Source organism: Gymnogyps californianus, chromosome Z (genome assembly GCF_018139145.2).
Source record: "Gymnogyps californianus isolate 813 chromosome Z, ASM1813914v2, whole genome shotgun sequence".
Classification (NCBI taxonomy): Eukaryota; Metazoa; Chordata; class Aves; order Accipitriformes; family Cathartidae; genus Gymnogyps; species Gymnogyps californianus.
This window is the reverse complement of record NC_059500.1, coordinates 43,681,064-43,698,801: the sequence shown is the minus strand read 5'-3', so window position 1 is coordinate 43,698,801 and position 17,738 is coordinate 43,681,064. Positions and strand designations below refer to the sequence as shown.

General features: G+C 38.4%; 1 protein-coding gene across 2 annotated transcripts in view; it reads left to right on the top strand.

Annotated features, from left to right (window-relative positions):
• The first annotated feature begins 584 nt into the window (after nt 1-584).
• Nucleotides 585-17,738, top strand: part of VPS13A (vacuolar protein sorting 13 homolog A) — a 112,031-nt gene continuing 94,877 nt past the window's right edge. For both annotated transcript variants that reach the window (XM_050912573.1, XM_050912574.1), the window contains exons 1-12: nt 585-684; nt 9,118-9,161; nt 9,667-9,709; nt 10,716-10,811; nt 11,098-11,199; nt 11,892-12,001; nt 12,345-12,404; nt 13,311-13,370; nt 13,605-13,685; nt 14,129-14,186; nt 16,861-16,988; nt 17,225-17,331. In XM_050912573.1, coding sequence (XP_050768530.1) covers nt 585-684; nt 9,118-9,161; nt 9,667-9,709; nt 10,716-10,811; nt 11,098-11,199; nt 11,892-12,001; nt 12,345-12,404; nt 13,311-13,370; nt 13,605-13,685; nt 14,129-14,186; nt 16,861-16,988; nt 17,225-17,331 — 989 coding nt within the window. The remainder of the gene's footprint in view (nt 685-9,117; nt 9,162-9,666; nt 9,710-10,715; nt 10,812-11,097; nt 11,200-11,891; nt 12,002-12,344; nt 12,405-13,310; nt 13,371-13,604; nt 13,686-14,128; nt 14,187-16,860; nt 16,989-17,224; nt 17,332-17,738) is intronic.

Below are 17,738 nucleotides of genomic sequence, written 5' to 3'. Positions count from 1 at the left end.
CAAATAGCTGAGAGATGTAATAATTTCTACACTTGCCTAGCCTCGGGAAAAAACATATTCAAAAAATCGTAATGGCTACCACATTTAAACTCCTTGGACAAGCTAACTGATACCTTAAAACCAAACAAAAGTGGCCAGCCAGCGTGAAACCCTCTTATTTCCCTCGGAAATCGTACGAAGCGACCCTGGGAAAGGGCGGAGGCACCCACCCCAGCTGGCCCCGGCGCGGCCCCCGCCGGCTCCCGTAGCCTCAGGCAAACCGCGCCCCTCCCTGCCCACGCCCGCAGCCGGCACCAAGCTACCGCGCCTGCGCGCGGGGAAGGGGCCCAAGGCGCGTGCGCGCAGCGCGAAAGGAGGGTGGGGGCGGGGGCCGGCGTTTCGACGTCTGGCGAGAGGTGGGCGGGGCGGAGGCGGTGGGGCAGCATGGGGCCCGCCCCCTCGGGCCGCGGGGCGGGGCGCCGCAGTGTGTGTGGCGGAGGGGGGGCGGGGCCGCGGCTGGGGCAGGAGCCCGAGTCGGAGCTGGGGCCGGGGCGGCGGCGCTGCTGCTGGTGCCGCTGCTGCCGGGGCGGCGGCGGCGGGGGAGGATGGTGTTTGAGTCGCTGGTCGTGGACGTCCTGAACCGTTTCCTCGGCGACTACGTGGTGAACCTGGACAGCTCCCAGCTGAAGCTGGGCATCTGGGGAGGTACGGGGCTGCCGCGCCACGGGGGGGACGCGCCGCCCGGCCCGGCCGTGCTGGGCAGCCGCCTGCCTGCCTGCCTGCCCGCCCGCCTGCCGCCGCCCTCAGTACCCCCGCGGCGCTTCCCGCCCGGCCGGGCTCAGGGCCGCCCTGCCGCCCGCGCAAGGGAGGAGGCCGGGGCGGTGTTCCCCGGTCGTCCGTCCGGGCCGGGCGGTGCCGCGCCCGCCGCCGCGCTGGGCTGGCTGCCCGGCAGCTCTGCCGTCGCTCCACCTGCCCGGCAGCCCGGCAGCTTAAAAATAGTCGTGGGGGCGGGCGGGCTGGGGAGGAGGCGTCCGCGAGGGGCGTGGAGCAGCCGGTTGCGGCAGCGGGGGGCGGCGGGGCGGGAGGCGGCCGCGGGGCCGGGAGGAGCTGCGAAACAAGGGAGAGAAAAACCCGGCCGAAGTGGTTGAGGTGTATGGGTGTCCGCTTGGGTCTTGTTTTTTTTTTCCGTATGGAGCTGCCCTTGCTGCCGTCTCCTGGCTGGGGACGTACCGTGGCGGGGGAGCTTGGGGGTGTCGGGGTCCGCGCGGTGCTTATGGCACTGGCGGGAAGTTTGGGGAGGGCTGGGCGGGTAGCGGGAGCCGCCGCCGGCTCGGAGCCGGCAGCCTGACCCGGCTTTGAGGGAATGCGAAACTGAACTGCCTTACTGGCTTTTTCCCTGCCCGGAAATAAGAAACTGAAAATAAACGCCTGGGGTTTCGGTAGCGTTTTAGTGTCAGTGGTGTGCTGGTGGAAGTGAGTGGCCTCTCTGCAAACAGGAGCGACACGCCATTTCTTTGCGGTGCTGTCATCTGTAGGTCTAGAATATTTGCCGTTTTCGGCGTTAAAGAATCAGGAATAGAGACTGTCTTAGGTGTTTGCAGAGGCTGTGACTGTGCAACTGTGCTAGGCGAGGTAAGAAATAGTCTGCAGAAATAAATTAGCATGCCAGTTCTGAAGGGAGGAAAGTATTCTGTTTGAATGTGCTCTGCTGAGATCCCTTTAGTAACGTATGTACAAGAAAACAGCAACAAAGGTCTCTCTTTCCAGTATGTCTAGGCAAAGTAAGGTAGCATAAGAAGAGTAAGACACATAAAATTAATAGATGCGTGTGCAGTGACCACTTCTGGCTCCGTTTTGAATGTGCATTCCAGGTGTCTGCAGCATCAGCAAAAGCAAACACTGAGGTGCAGGGTTTTTTTGACATGTGCGTTCATACGTCTGCAGGTGTGAAGCATCCTCGAGGTATTCCCGACCTACAATTCCACTCTTAGGTACTCATATATATGAATCAGATTTTGGAAGCTTCTCCTGGAGTTTTTTTGCATCTTGGATGTTTTTGTTTCATGCTTCTGTTTTCTGAAATGGCGTCCTTATTTGGTTTCATCTCTGCAGTAATTTTCCTTCAGTTAGTCAAGGCATTTGTAGGATCTTTGCAAAGTTCAGTCTCTGTATGGAGTCTTAATACTGCAGCAGCAGCACATGTAACTGCTAGAGAGAAAGTAGTAGTCCTTGATCTATAGCAGTAAGGCCCAATATAGCATTTTTATTACATATTATGGGCACCTTATTTGAAAAGATTGAGTTATTGCATCTTTCAGCAAAAGGGTGTCAAACTAATTGTGTACTTAACAAGTTCTTTAGTTATCAGAGTTTCGTCTTTCTGTTCAGGGGAGGCAAGCAAAATATTTAATGTAAAATATGGAACATTCGGTAAAAGTTTTGAGCAATGTTTATACATTACAAAAAGGTAAAAGCTTATTTTTCCAGCTCTGTAGATTGCTGGTAGTTACTCTTGGCAGCTTATGCTTCTATGAGGCAGCTCTTACCAGATTAGATGCACATTAGCGCTCTCACTTTTTTAAAAAAGCTAAACAGATCTCACCAATTTTTACTTTGGAGTTTTGATATTCAGCTATTCTATTTTTTTAATGTATGTGGAACTTGATTTTGGGATTTTTCTATTATTTCCTCTTCAAGTAGCTTTAATATTTTAGAAGCCTTAGTGTATTTTTTCTTTAAATTAAATTCCTTTTTCCTCAGTACAGTGCCTCTGTACTAGAATAAAACTAGTTTTTCTCTACATAGTCTGTTTACTTGCTTAGCATGAAAATTGATATATAAAGCTATGTCTTGCTCTGAGATGCCCAGAACTACTGTGTAGCGTTGTTGAAGCATCACCTGTAGAGGTTTTTTTTTTCCTGGTCTACTGCATGATGCTTTCACTTGTATTTGCAGCTTAAACTATGTTTGGTGGCATGTGCATCTGAAATATTTCGTTCATTCTAAAGATCTTGGAGGACCTAGAAATTGCATTCCTCTATCTAAAAGGCAGTAACTATTAGTAGTAATAGCAGTAGACTACTGTCTTTATATGGAGGCCATCGCTGATTAGTAGATCCTTACACTCAGAGTACATCTAGAGTCTACTGGTAATTTTATTGGCTTTGTAATTGCTGAAATTGTGGAACTAAATTCTTTTTTTAGAAAAATAGTACTGTTTTTATGTCTTCTTATTTTGTGTAAACTTAATACTTTTTCATGCTTGTCTGTGTGCTCTGAAAGCGCTTCCATTACAGCTATGTGTTTTCATACAGTGTTTGTCTTTATGTGTCATGATAAACTTGCTAAATTTTACATAAATCACGTTGTCTTGAAATAAAATTGTCCTAAATCCATTAAATATTTTAGTAGTGATTAAAAGGAAGGTTTTTCTCCCTGTAACAAATGGCCAGTGCTTTTTGGATGCTGTAGCACTGCACAGGTGCTATATATCTGTATGTTAAATTTTAAAAGGCATATGTTTTTTCACCTCTGAATGATTAAATACCAAGGGAGTCTTTTTAGATGCTGTAGGGAACAAGTTATGTCCCTGTGATATTTTGTAGCTAGCCTGTTTAGTTTGACTGGTAACCTGTTGGTAGACTCTGGATATATGTATAAAAACTATATATAGTTTCAGCTTCTGTCAATTTGGGAGCTTTATTAATGACTTTTTAATGAACATGCTTAACATTCATTTCAGTTTTGCATAATGAGAGAATTCAGGATGCCATATTAAAGCTATCCAGATTCAATCTGTGTAGTAAAGTTGTGTGCTGACACGGCTCCAAACAACATACATGAACACAGTAATAAGTACAGAAATGTTTTCAAATGTTTTTTTTTTCCCTTATTAAAAAACCCCTCAGATTGAAGGGTAAAAATGCACACTGTCTCAATACTAAAGAAAGATGTGATGTCTGGGAACAGACTCATGGCTGAGAGAGCTGCAAGAACTGGATGACCTGAAATATAAAAGGCAACGCAGAAAGGAGAATGTAGGACAACGTATACAAATAAAAAAGGTAATTTGAACATGTAAGGCCAATATTGGAAAGGCCAAGGCTCAGAAAAGAGTGTAACAGGAAAGGAAATCATATTCCTTAATAACTCCATTAGTATGAAACAGAATAAAAAGCTACTGTGTTAGGCAGCCATCAAGGAAAACTATTGGATGGCTGATACTGGGAAGGACAGTGTTTTAAACCTCTTCTTGTTCTGGTCTTCACTTAAAAAGATAGTTTCAATGAGCTGTGTTAACAAATGTTTAAGTACTTGGCTTAGGTAAACAGGTTAGATAAGTATTTAGACAAGTTAGATATTTTTAAATGCTGTAGACCTAATAAAGTTATACTTCAATACCTGAAGAAATGATTGAAGCAATATGAGATGTTGCCAGTTAATCTGTGAGAAGTAGTGAAGTGTCATTGAGGTTTCCAAACCCTATGAGAGACCAAACAGTTGTTTCACCAAAGCCCATGTTACCACTATTTTCTTTTGACTGGGTCTAAATAACTTTTCATTCAGTGTCTTGGTCAGACCTTCTGTACTGCCCTTTAAAATACTTAGTTCTCTGTTGACTTGGCACACCTACTTATTAGGGAGTGTCTCAAGGATATCTTGCCTAACACAACTTGTTATTTGAATAGCTGGTGTCTCTTTTTGGGGCACTTATGTTAGTAGAATGATGTAGGCAGATAATTGACACAAGTTTGTGAGCACCATAAGCACTTTTTACCTTTTTCCTGGCTACACCTATTATTATAATAAAAGACGACTACTTTTGCATACCTTGCCTTGTCTAGGTATAGCAAGTGCAAGGGTATACCAGGTGCAATCCCCCCCTTACATATCAGTAATTTGAATTGACTGAGACATGAAGAATATCTAGTAGTTTCTGCTGCCTTTCATGACCTATTTTACAATAGATGTCAATAGAGGAAGTATTTGGCAGACGCTCTGATCCTCAAAGACTGACAGCTTGTCTCCAGAAGGTATGCTTAAACAGGAATAATTAACAGCACAAACACAAGTGGGAAATGACTGGCAAAGGCAGCAGTTTGTATAAAGTGATCAAAGGGGTTCACAGACTGACAATGGTGTTGCTAAAACGCAGAAATTCTGTTAAAAGATTTGAGCAGGAGTGTTGGGTACTGGTCAGATACCAGCGGAGCTATTTTCTGTTTCTGATGCCTATCATCTTTCATCTCTCCTTCTCTCATCTGCCTTCCCTGCCCCCTTCCCCCCTGTTCTTATTTACAAGACAGCAGAAATGTGATTAACGCATAGGTTAAATCTGCAGGATTTTTATGTGGATTAGTTTTCTTCCCCTTCTTCAACTTCTGTTGACGTCCATAACAAAATTTCAGTTAGGCCTCTTCGGTGAAATGATTTACTGAGTGTTATCTTATTTTCTAGATTTCTTTTTGCGAGCTCAGTCCTTGGTAGTAGATGTTGGTTCATGCCCTCAAATTCATGAAGTTACCTTGAGTATCTAAAATTAAAACTATAAACCTATTTATTCCAGAATTTTGACAAATGTTTGATTTTGTTGATTTACAATGTCCAGAGATTAGTAAAGCTAAGAATTTGCTTTATAATGTAGCCTAAATAAATCCTAGACTGTGCTATAGGTATTTATAAATGTTCTGGCTTTTATTATTGTTTTGGCTGTTAGCCTGCATGTTTAGCCCTAGATATTTATACAACTCAAACTACTTGTATACACAGTTTTCAAGGTTGCTTAGTTGGGCAATTTTTAACCCATCAAATGGGGTTTTATCTGGATGCGTTTCTGTTGTCAAAACAAAGAAACATCCAATTGCCCCCAACAGGGAGGGAAAAAAACCCAACAAAACCAAACAACCAAATCTTGATGTATTTTGAAATTCTTGCAATTAAAGTCCATTGGCAGTGCTCCAAGACAGTAAAATTCAGTAGCTGTGTTGTGTCCTGTAGCAGGCCTTTGTTCCCTGACTTTCTTCCTTCTGTTTGTGAGGGTTTTCCCCGCCCCACCCCAAGCAGACCGGTCAGGATTCAGTGCACTTGGAGCTATGTTTCATTGCAAGTGAAACAGCCGAGTGAGATAGGGACTAAATTTTGGCAACGAAAGAGAATACTGACATGGTCAGTTATTGCATTTCGAATTGTGAGTGTTGGCATTGGTTGCCAGCTGAGGTGTGGTAACTTTGGCAATAGCTCATGCTTACTTGCAGGAATGTTTAGTCAATCTTTCTTGCACTCTCCCTCAAGTGTAGGAAAAAGAAAGGTTGCATAAGTACACAAAGCATAGTGCTTCAGTAGTAGCCTTTTGTGTGCTTTGATAGTCCATTCACTGTGGTCAAACTCTCAATCAAGGTTGTTGTAAGTAAACTGTGATGTTTTAGTGAATGTGTTTCAGTAATTTTTACTGAAATTGAGATGATTGAGGTTTTACTGATTCCTATCTGTTCTAATGATTTTAACTAAAACCTTTAAACTTATTAATTCTAAAATTATAAGTATAGGAAAAATGATGAAGAATTATTTACCCCACTTCCCAATCCCAACATTTCACATAGAATTGTCAAAGCCTTCTTGTTTGAAATGGTATCGATACCATGCTTATTCTCTGCGATTATGATGTGCTCAGGTAAAATGAGCTATAGTTCTCCATCAGAAAATATTGTTTGTAAGTGCTTGAGATGATAATCCTTGCTCACTTTGCAGTATGTTGTTTTTAGAGGCATTAGGGCTTCCAAATTATTGCAGCTTAAGTTACTGTTCCTCAGCTGAAATGTGGCAGGTGCCAAACCCTTGATAAATGAGAGGTAATGTTTACTTAGCTGACAGTGAAAGCGAAGAAACTAAACCCAGTTGAACTGCTTCATGTGTCACGTAGTCTTAGAGTTTGCCTGTGAACATTTTTACCATGGCTCAACTGACATACAAAAATTGCATGTCCTACATGGTACCTTGGTTACAAATCTGAATCTTTGCTCTGGATGCCGTTAGAGTTACTTGCCATGAATGCAATTGCAATTAGTGATGTCTTCTTGTAGAAGCAAATGCTCTTTTGTGTGTGTGTGTCAAATAATGAAACTTTCTCTAATGAGTGTTAAAATGGTCTGTGCAGGGTCAGCTTTATCAGGGAATAAATTTAGAGCAGAATTGAACCCAAAGTTATATAAAAACTGTCACCTTGTTATTACCTACAAAGACTGCATAGACTATAGTTACTAAAGTAGTTATAGACTACTGCTGGGAATGCTTTCTTTGGGTTTGTTTTTTTTTATTTCCCTTTCTAATGTTCCTCTCAATATGTCTGTATTGTAAGGCTTAAAAGCAGAACCACCAGCTCTCAAAAAAACCATCCTTCTGCTTGTAGTATTTCTCTGGAGAGGCTGATGGTGGCACGTGTCAGATGTATAAAATTCTACTGGAAAGTGATAATAGATTGTTGCCATGAATAAACTAAATCATTAAAAACTTTGTAGTATTTTGCGAGTACTACAAGATGGATGGTTTAGTTTACCTGATCAGCTCTTCTACAGCAGTTGAACAACTTGAGCCAACTGTTCTAATGAAGGCATTTTTGAGGTTAAGGTCCAGTTTCCCAAAATTGGTGGTACTTGGAACAGTAGTCTAATGCCATCAGCACTATATAACTGCAAGAATATTTCTTGCAGTTGCAGCTCCTGTCTCCCCATGTGTTTGGCCATTTCTAACTTGCATCCCCAAAAGGAAAGCATTATTGGGTCAATCAAATCTTCATTTGCAATCTCAAGTTGTATTCCTTTCCAGGCCTGTAATCTGCTTCTGGTTTCCTGAATCTCATTTGTGCCCCTGCTCAGCTGTATGAGGTGTCTGTTCCATGTGCATGTGTTAACACTATACAACTAATTCAAAGGTAACCATTGTGTTGTCCCAAAAATCAGGATTCTTTTACCCGGTGTGCAAAAAAGCCAGTTAACACACAGAATCGAGATATTTGTTTATTTCATGTCTGCGCAGAGATGGGTGCTAGGTGGTAACTCCACAAAGCTAGCACACCCAGTTAACGCACAGGTAAACACTTTGTACATTTCGAGCAACAGTTATCAGTACTTTTACAGTTTCGCTGAGTTACCCTCCTTCCTATCTGTTCTGGCAAGCCTCGTCTCCACTTAAAGTCGCAGCGTCCTCCTTTTTTTTTTTGCGTGTGTTCTGTGAGGAAGGGGTTGCTGTTGGGAGGGGGCTCTCCCTACCCGAGGGCGCGTTTTCTAGTATGTTAATTAGGATAGTTCACTCAAAGTTCAAGTGGCTCTTGGGTTGCCCCTGTGCTTATCTTGGTATTTCTTTACCCGGCTGACTTATGGTGTCATCTTGTTTCTCTTCTCAAGGTCGCACCTCGTTAACTAAGTAGCATCCTTTGCTTTTGTTTCTCGGGTATCTCCAACAATTGCAGGTGTTCCATCCTTCTTGCAGAATTCGAAGACAATTGCTTCGGACTTTGTGCATGTTTTTAAGCCATGAGTTTCCTGGTCCCTTCAAATGTTCCTTTGTTATGGCAAGTGTCTGATGTCAAGTATGTTGTAAAACAGATCTTGCAATTCAAATTTTCTGTGTTTACAGGGTACTGAATTTGTTGTTGTCTTAAGACATTTAAAAATTAGATTTACTGAAACACTTGCTGTGAACTTTTATAAACCTATAAATATAACTTGCAAAAGTAAGATCTTTTGAGGGCTAAAAATTCACTCTAAATTTAATGTTGCTAGATTTCCACAGGCATAGGAAGCAGATGGTCGAGGCAAAAGAAGCAAACTTCTAATTTCAAAATGGGTCCTTACAAAATGTGACAGTAATTTCCAGCATTTTTACTTTGAGGAATCTTAGGTTCTTTTCCATGGACATACAAGCTCCATGAGAAAATCTCAGCTATTATTATGTAGCATGAATGAACAGTGTGTTCTTAATCATCTTTCATGGATATTTGAGGTGTAAGTTATGGGTATCTTCCACAGCAAAGCGTTGAAGAACCACAGGTCAGGGATGACTGACTCAGACTTTGGAATGTTTAGAGTGCACCACTAATACGTTGCTTATTGTAGTTTTACTTACTGGCTTCTTTGCTTTTAGGAGCCGTAGCACTGAAGAATCTTGAAATAAAAGAAAATGCACTGGTAAGTTAGTGAAAATAAAAACAAAACTTGCAAAAACGATTCTTGAACAACGTTTTGGGTTGTACGTGCTTTTTTTGGTTCTTATTTTAGGGTACGCTATCTTTTAAGTGAAAACTTACTGTTTTGTTTTCTCTGCACTTGTATGGATGGTCTAATTAATTTGAGATTAAATTTGAAGGTGAAGGTGTATACTGGTTTCATTTAGCTTTTTTTTTCCAAGAACAAAACTCTCAGCGATTGCTAAAAGAATGTGTTTAGGTCAAAAGCAATACTGAAAGACTTTTTTTTTTTTTTTTTTATTATATAGCTCATGAAGCTAGAAACTTGCTCTTGGGAATGTATTTAGCCTAGCATGGCTTAACAGTCTAAATCAGCAACCAAACGCTTGCTTGTTCCATTATATTGAATGGGGTTTTGTTAAGGTTATCGTAATCTTTTTTCATATGTGAGAGCATTTCACAAGTTGCTGAAATGAGCTTAAATGTTCTAAAACACTTTCTTTCAGAGTCAGCTGGATGTGCCATTTAAAGTTAAAGCAGGACATATTGGTAAGTTACATTTTATCATACACCCATGCAGGAGTTACTAAACATACTACTTTTCCTTGCAAATGGCTCTAGGCATCCTAAGCAAGTAATTTTCCTAGTTTCCTTGATTTGCGTGCTTTGTACACTCTGAAATTTGTCTCTTCTGAAAAAAACTGTTTGAAGAAGCTCCTTTGCTTGAGCTAAGATGGTAAAGTTAAAATATAGTGGAGTCTTGTCTAATCACTTCAATATTAATGAGAAAAGAACCCAACACAGCAAAGATGAGCAACTGAGCAGGAGTGGATCTCATCCCTTGTCTTAGCAAGACTCCACAACTGATTCTGCCTTCCACTTCCCTTTCTATCTTCCTTCCCTGTTTTTGCTAATATGAAAACTTTTCTCATTCTAAGCTGATTGTCTTGTAAATGTTAGTGGTTTCTTAAAGCAGACTAAGTCTAAAGCCATTATGTTTCCCTTAAATCTACCCTGGAAGTATATATTTTCCTGTGACTGATTTCATAGTTTATTAAAACTGGCACTTGTGTGAAGAATGAGAGATGCTGTAACCTCAGGGTCCCTGTGTTCACAAAACATACACAGTACTTGAAGACTCTCTTCCACAGAAAAAGAAAGAACAATATGTATTTTAAAAATTCTGGGTTTGGGAGTATTTAGCTGACTGATCACGTATAAGCTGCCCATGCTTTCCTTGTTTATGAGTGCTGCAGGGGATTTGCAAGGAGGGAGAGGTTGCTGTTAGGAAGAAGGAATATAATTCAAGGGAGTGAGGGGAAGACCTGTAGACTTAATAGACTTTTCTGCTCGTGGAAAAACTTGCCTCATGTTCATTTGTATGCTGTGTAAAACAAACAACCCAAAGGACATGTGCCTCAGATGCACTGTTTTTTCTGTCCAATATAATAATTGTTCAGAAGTTTTGTGGTTAATGTTGATTATCTTTCTAATCTTTTTTTTTCCAGTCAACTGTTTAACTGTATACATCAGCCTTTGTCTTTTGTGTTTGTAGGTCAACTTAACCTACAGATTCCATGGCAAAACCTTTATACTCAACCCGTTGAGGCAGTTCTTGATGGAGTTTATTTGCTTATTGTGCCCACAGCCAGTAAGTTAATGTAGAGAAAAAAGTGAATATAGATTGGTGGGATTTCAGAAGTATCTGGAATGGGTTGATACTGTTTTCATGAGCTTTTTTTATTTCTACTAGATACTTCTAGCAAATACAGTTAGATAATGGGAATGAGGTGTCTTTCAGTAGTTTACATTTAGTCGCCTAAGTTTTTGCTGTTATGTAACTATTAACAAAATGTGAAAATTATTGCTTTTGAAACAGCATCTTCCAAAAACGTGTAAGGTTTTTTGTATCATACTTTTTTACATTGTGTATTTAGGCATAAAATATGATGCTGAAAAAGAAGCCAGGCAGCTCTTGGAAGCAAGACAAAGGGAATTGCAGAGGATAGAGGAAGCAAAGCAGAAAATAGCTGACCAAGGTAAGAGTGGGAGAAGCTAATGAAAGTGACGCTGTTTCTTTCTTTATTTTAATCCAGAAAGATGCTGGATTTGTCACTTAAAGTGTTTTAGATTCTTGTTTTCCTCTTGATACTTAAAAATCTATTAGTTACAGATTTTTAGGTGTAGCTGCCATCAATCTTGCAGAACAGGCATCCTGAAAATAAAAAGGTTCAAGCATTGATGTGATGTGGTACAAATAAGGCTTTTGAAATATTGCTTGATTGTGTCATATGTTGCCTGACATTTTCTTTCCTCTTCTTTCGTAAGAAACAACTTAACTTTGTTTCCAGTAGCAAAGAATTTCTAACGTTACACCTTTTTAAAGATTCTATTTAATTTGTTCTTTGATGCATGTTAAGTCTTCTTAAATTCAACTTTTGGTACTTTCAAGAAATATGTATTGGCCACCTTGAGTATCAGTGGGTACAAGTCAGACTTTTGGACAACCTGATTCTTCATGCAGCAGGTAATAAAGCTGAAACCTTCTAGTCTGAGGATATAAATATTACAGCTTATACTGAAAGGACATGTTTTTCTACAACTGGAGTACAATGTAATAGAAAATTTAAATATCTAGCCTACAAACTTTATTATGTTATTGTTTCTTCTAGTGTAGTTTTAAAAGCACTCTAATGCAAGCAAAATATTAAATTCTTTTCCTTTAACTTAGATAAAGTAAAAGAAGAGAAACAAGACACTTTTGTAGAAAAACTAGTCACTCAGGTCATCAAAAATCTTCAGGTGAAAATTTCCAACATCCATATTCGCTATGAAGATGATGTAAGTACTTTTGTATATCTCAGCATAAGGGGTTGTGCACTGTAACATAAAATTAGGAACCTGTCTGATTTCTTTTCTCCTAGTTGCTTTTTATGTTGAGAGAATCCTAGTAAAGTTTTGGAAATTTCATAGTCTTAAAAAAAAAAAAAAATTAAAAGTGAAAACTGATAAAAAGCTTGTACCAAAGCATGAAGATATTTATAAGCATATGATTGGGTACAAAGAAGATATAGTTGTCAGATCTTTGCTATATATATTTTTTTTATTGTTGGCTATTTACTTCCAAATCTAAATTTAGAGCACAGGATGATGCTTTTTTGCTGTTTTCCCCCTGCTCTATTAGATCACAAATCGGAATAACCCCTTGTCATTTGGGATTTCACTTCAGAATCTAAGTTTGCAGGTAATTTTATTTTTCATCTAAAAAGCATGTTGATGTATACTGATAGGTTAAGTTATATTTTTGTGTATTATTGTACTGTCTGGTAACATACTGTCTAATGAAAGTATACCTATAATCATGAGCAATGCACGATGGTAACTACTTGGTTTATCAAATCCAGCATAAATATTGTGGTGGGGGTGCTATTAAAGATAAAGTGCTAGCAGACTGTATAAATTTTTTTTTTCTGGAAGACTACATAGTAGCAGCAATATGCTGATTCTGCTGAGTTGCTCTGATTTAGTAGCTTTTGCTGTGTAACTGATAATCGTAAAGAAAATATATGTAAGTAAATGTTACTTTCTTGAATGAAATAGTTGTCTTATGAACGCTTGTTCCTAGCACATTTAAAGGCTTTTGCCAGCCCTTTCCCCTAAACATCTTTGCATAGTGAACAAAAGCTTTGGTATTCTTACTACTTCACTATTGAAATGCATATTAGCCTTGAAAAAGTATAATAGCATATAATGTTTCTGTTGGGCTCAAACTAAAATGCTACTTCCAGAATTATAAAAGAATTCTAGTCCCTTGTTTATCTCTTTCCAAAGACCCTGCCTAAAAATAATATTGGTGTAAAGGAAAACAGTTTGCAATACTGAAAACAGAATTGTAAAGAATCTTTTGGTTCTTGTATGCAGCCTGCCAGTCAATGGACATACACATGTATTTTTGGGAGGGAAGTAGCCTTATCAAGTTTCCACTTAAAATAATGGCTTGATCATCTTAAATCAGAAGATGGTGTCCCATTATTTTCAGTGGGGTTTAATTATGATGATGTTCCTTGCTTTTTTCCTGGTTTGTTTCAGTGATGATAAAATGTTGGTGTATTATAGATAATGGAATAACTTTCTTTAATTCTCATTTCAGACCTCAGATAAGAATTGGAATCCATGTTTACATGATGAAACTGCCAAGTTGTTCTACAAGGTACAGTATAAACTGTATGCTAAAGAAAGAGTTGTTAATAAAACAAGCTGAATTAGAGTTCCTTCCACAGAAAGTGAGATCAAGAAAACATGTAACTGTATAGGCTCTAAAATAAAAGGATGCGTAGTCTGCAAGAAACATTCTGAATATTTTTATTATCCTAGACTTTGTGAAATCCAAATTCTTAATCTAAAATTTGTAGGTATTAATACTTATGTTCTGTTGTATTTTCAGCTTGTACGATTGGATAACCTTTTTGCTTACTGGAATGTGAAATCGGAGATGTTTTACCATGGTGGTTGTGATGAATCATTGGTAAGTAAAGCATGAGATAATGTATCTAGTATTCTAGTTCATACTGTGAAGTATAGAGCATGCTTCACATTCAGTTCTGCTTCCATTTATGTCAATGACCTGCAGAATTGTCTTGTTACTAATAGCTTTTTTTAATGAGAAATAGTAAATGTTGAAGTTCTTATGTGAAGGAAGTACAACACCGATCTGAGGAAGTTAAAAAAAAAAAAAGGCCTTTGCCAGTTACAAAATTATACACAATATATAGTCATCTTACTGTTCAGTGATTTTTATTAGCTAAAAATAGAAGTCTTACTCTGTTTAAAACATAGATGAATATTTTGAATTGTACTGTGTATCAGAGGGATTATCTGAAACCTGTATTAAAATGCTAACATTTTATATTTTAGAACTTTATTATGAAATAAAAATGCAACTTATTTTTAACTCCATTGTGTATGTAGGTTAACTTAAAACAGGGAGTTGCCAGCCACAATGTGATTCCAGAAGGTTATGATTTTGGTAAGTGGTATTTTATTTGTATTTGTAATATGCGTGTGTACTTCTAATTTTTAATGCCTCTCAGAGGTTGCTACTTCGGCTGTTTTTCAAAAATCTTAGTAAGGAGTGCAGTTTAGTTCTTTTGTAGGAATAACTGTCTGACAGTGAATACTGTACCATATCTATAGCCTTAAAAAGACTTTGATTAAAATACGAGTCTTGAGTCATGTATCATTCTAATGGAATGTCATACATAAATCCTCATTGCTCACATCCATTGATAATACCTTATTTTAAGAAGTTTAGCAATAATATGTGCATCATTGTTGTGGTTTAACCCCAGCCGGCAGCTAAGCACCACGCAGCTGCTCGCTCACTCCCCCCCCCGCCCTGGGATGGGGGAGAGAATCAGGAAAAAAAACCTCGTGATTTGAGGTAAAGACAGTTTAATAGGACAGAAAGGAATGGAAAATAATGATAATAATAATATGACAATAGTAATACTAAAAGAATTAAACTGTACAAAGCAAGTGGTGCACAATGCAATTGCTCACCACTCGTTGACTGATGCCCAGTTAGTTCCTGAGCCGCGATCCCCCCCCTCCCAGCCAGCTCCCCCAGTTTATATACTGGGCATGATGTCATATGGTATGGAATAGCTCTTTGGCCAGTTTGGGTCAGCTGTCCTGGCTGTGTCCCCTCCCAGCTTCTTGTGCCCCTCCAGCCTTCTTGCTGGCTGGGCATGAGAAGCTGAAAAATCCTTGACTTAGTATAAACACTACTTAGGAACAACTGAAAACACCAGTGTGTTATCAACATTATTTTCCTACTAAATCCAAAACACAGCACTATACCAGCTACTAGGAAGAAAATTAACTCTGTCCTAGCTGAAACCAGGACAATCATGTAAGTTTTGTGAATCAGATTGGTTTGAGTAATAGATTAATGTTTTTGAGGTCACCTGCCTTATGCGAAGCGTATCTTTTTTCATTAGAGATGGAAACAGTAATCACACAACTCTGAAACATCAACGTTTTTGTTTTTTTTTTTTTTTTTAGTGTGGCCATATTGCAAGTTGTATTGCTTTGAGTGTTGCTTACTTTAGTCCGAAAGTTGCATTGGCTCCACTCAAACATTGCGATTGTTTACTTTTCATTGTATGGAAAATACATGGTTTTTGTTCCTCATGTGCATCTGTGTGATTGTTTAGTAACTGTTCACAAGGCAGAATTGCCTTTGAAGTGGCTTGTTCTCTAGCAAGTAAGTCCTCAGTTCACTATAGCCAGGGTTAAAAAGGGCACTGTTGGTTTTATGGGTTTTATCCTGCTACCTTTGCCTGAAAGAGGAAGCCTTTTGTATTCCTTTATTTGACTGCCAGAGAACTATTTAGTAATTTATTCTGATTTCTTATCTATCTTTTTCAGTTGCTAGCGTTGACTCTTTACAAGAAAATAAGTTTAAACATGATCAGTTGTCTAAGTTTTTACATAGAAGTTCAAAATAGTTGTATGCAAAATTGCAGGATTCAGGATTTACACTCTTAAGATTCAGCAGTGCCATCAGAGACGCAAATATTTAAAGAATTACGTAATGCTGATATTCTGTGGTAAATGAAAATTCTGGCTCTTTTAGAGCAACTGTTTAGATTGAGACGTTGATAGAAAGGTAGGAAGCACGAAGTCTGCTTCTGTCATTTGATCTAAATGGAAACATAACACATATAGGAAGGATGAAAAATGAAATGTAGGAAGCTAAATACAGGGAGAAAATTAATAGAAATGCTACTACAAAAAATGTGTAGATAAAAGTAAAATAAGCTTCAAAAGAAATACAGGGCTTAAAATGAAACAAAGGTAAATTGGTGTAAACCTTTTGCAAGGTTTCCTCTTGCAAAAATGTCTGTTTCCACTTGTTGGATGAACCTTTCAGTGACTTTAGAATATTTGGTATGTAGATGGTCTATCAGTATTTCTGTTGGTATCAAAGGGATCTTATTGATAAAAATATGATTTACACAAATTCAAGTAATATACAAATTCTTACTGTTGGATCAATTGCTGAAACAGATAGAAATATTGAACTAAACATGGCTTCGAATGCCTGATGTTGCCAGATTGTGGAACAGATAAAACATTTCTGCTCTGAATATTTCTCATGTGATGTGCTTTGCTTTATGTAGGATCCATATTAATTTTTTCCATGCTTACTTTGGCTTGGATTTAGAAATGTGGAATATTTGATTTTACACACTGTTGTGAGTATAATTTATCAAACAGTATAAAACATCAGTAACATTAAAAAAAAAAATCCTTATGGAATAAGAGTTGTTACAGTGAAATAAGTGCTATGTTTGAAACTATCTTGTACTATAAATAGCTTATGTCATAGCCAAAAAAATTAGATTTGTTGCAAATATAAACTATTAATTGAAACATCTGCCATGTAATACTGCATACTGGAAATCTTGTGAAAATGTTGCACAAATACTTATTCCACAAATGTTGCCAGAATGAAACTGGAAATTGAGTATGGATTGTATTATATTTTAAGCTGTATTGATGAAGTCTTCATGTTTTGAGGTTTAGCGTTTTTAAATGAATAATCTGGCATAACCTGAGATGATAAGTACTATGTATCATTTATGGCAGTCTTAAATAATTTAATTGCACTTTTTATATCAACTTCTGTTTTTTAGTATTCCGCCCGATTTCGGCTAAAGCCAAACTCCTTATGAATCCTCGATCTGATGTTGACTTTTCATCACCGAAAATGGATTTAGATGTAAATTTACAGGATATAACTGTTGAATTCAATAAGCCACAGGTATAAACTATTTTTCTGAAGTTGTATGTAACGTGGTAAAAAAGTCAGTTTGCAAGAATAATAAGAAAAGCAGTCTGAAATTTTATAATGAACATACAGAATCGATTCACTTCTTAGCCTTGTTTTATTTTGTAAATTATTTTCTTTTTAAAGAGAAACTTGATTCACGTTGTTATCAGACAGTAACACTCAGTTTGAAATTTTGTTTTTGTTTGTTTGCTTGTTTGTTTTTTTAGTACTTCAGTGTTATGGAGCTTCTTGAGTCTCTTGATATGATGACTCGAAATCTGCCATATAGGAAGTATAGACCTGATGTTCCATTGCACAACAATGCCAAGACATGGTAGGCCACCTCAGACTTTGAAAATAATTTTTTAGTTATTAATTGAGATAATTACCAAGGGATTGTTTCTTACTTAAGGAGGTTAGAACTCATTTCCTTCTGAAACGAAGTCTTCTCTTTTGTTTTTGTTTCTTTTTCTTAAGCTAGGGGTATTAAAAAAACATTGGTGAGGACATCAAACCAAAGATGAGGACGCAATATTTGAAAGCCTGCATTTGCTCTCTTAAAGACCATTACCAGAAACTTAAGTCTGATAGTATTTTAATATCCTAACTCTATTTTGATGAAGGACACCCAATTATATGTTAGGTACTATTAAAAGAACATAGCTATTATCTAAAAATAGGCAAACCTTTTCAACACAGATGGCAGAGATTTGATTTCTCTTCAGAATATTCCTTGCAAAT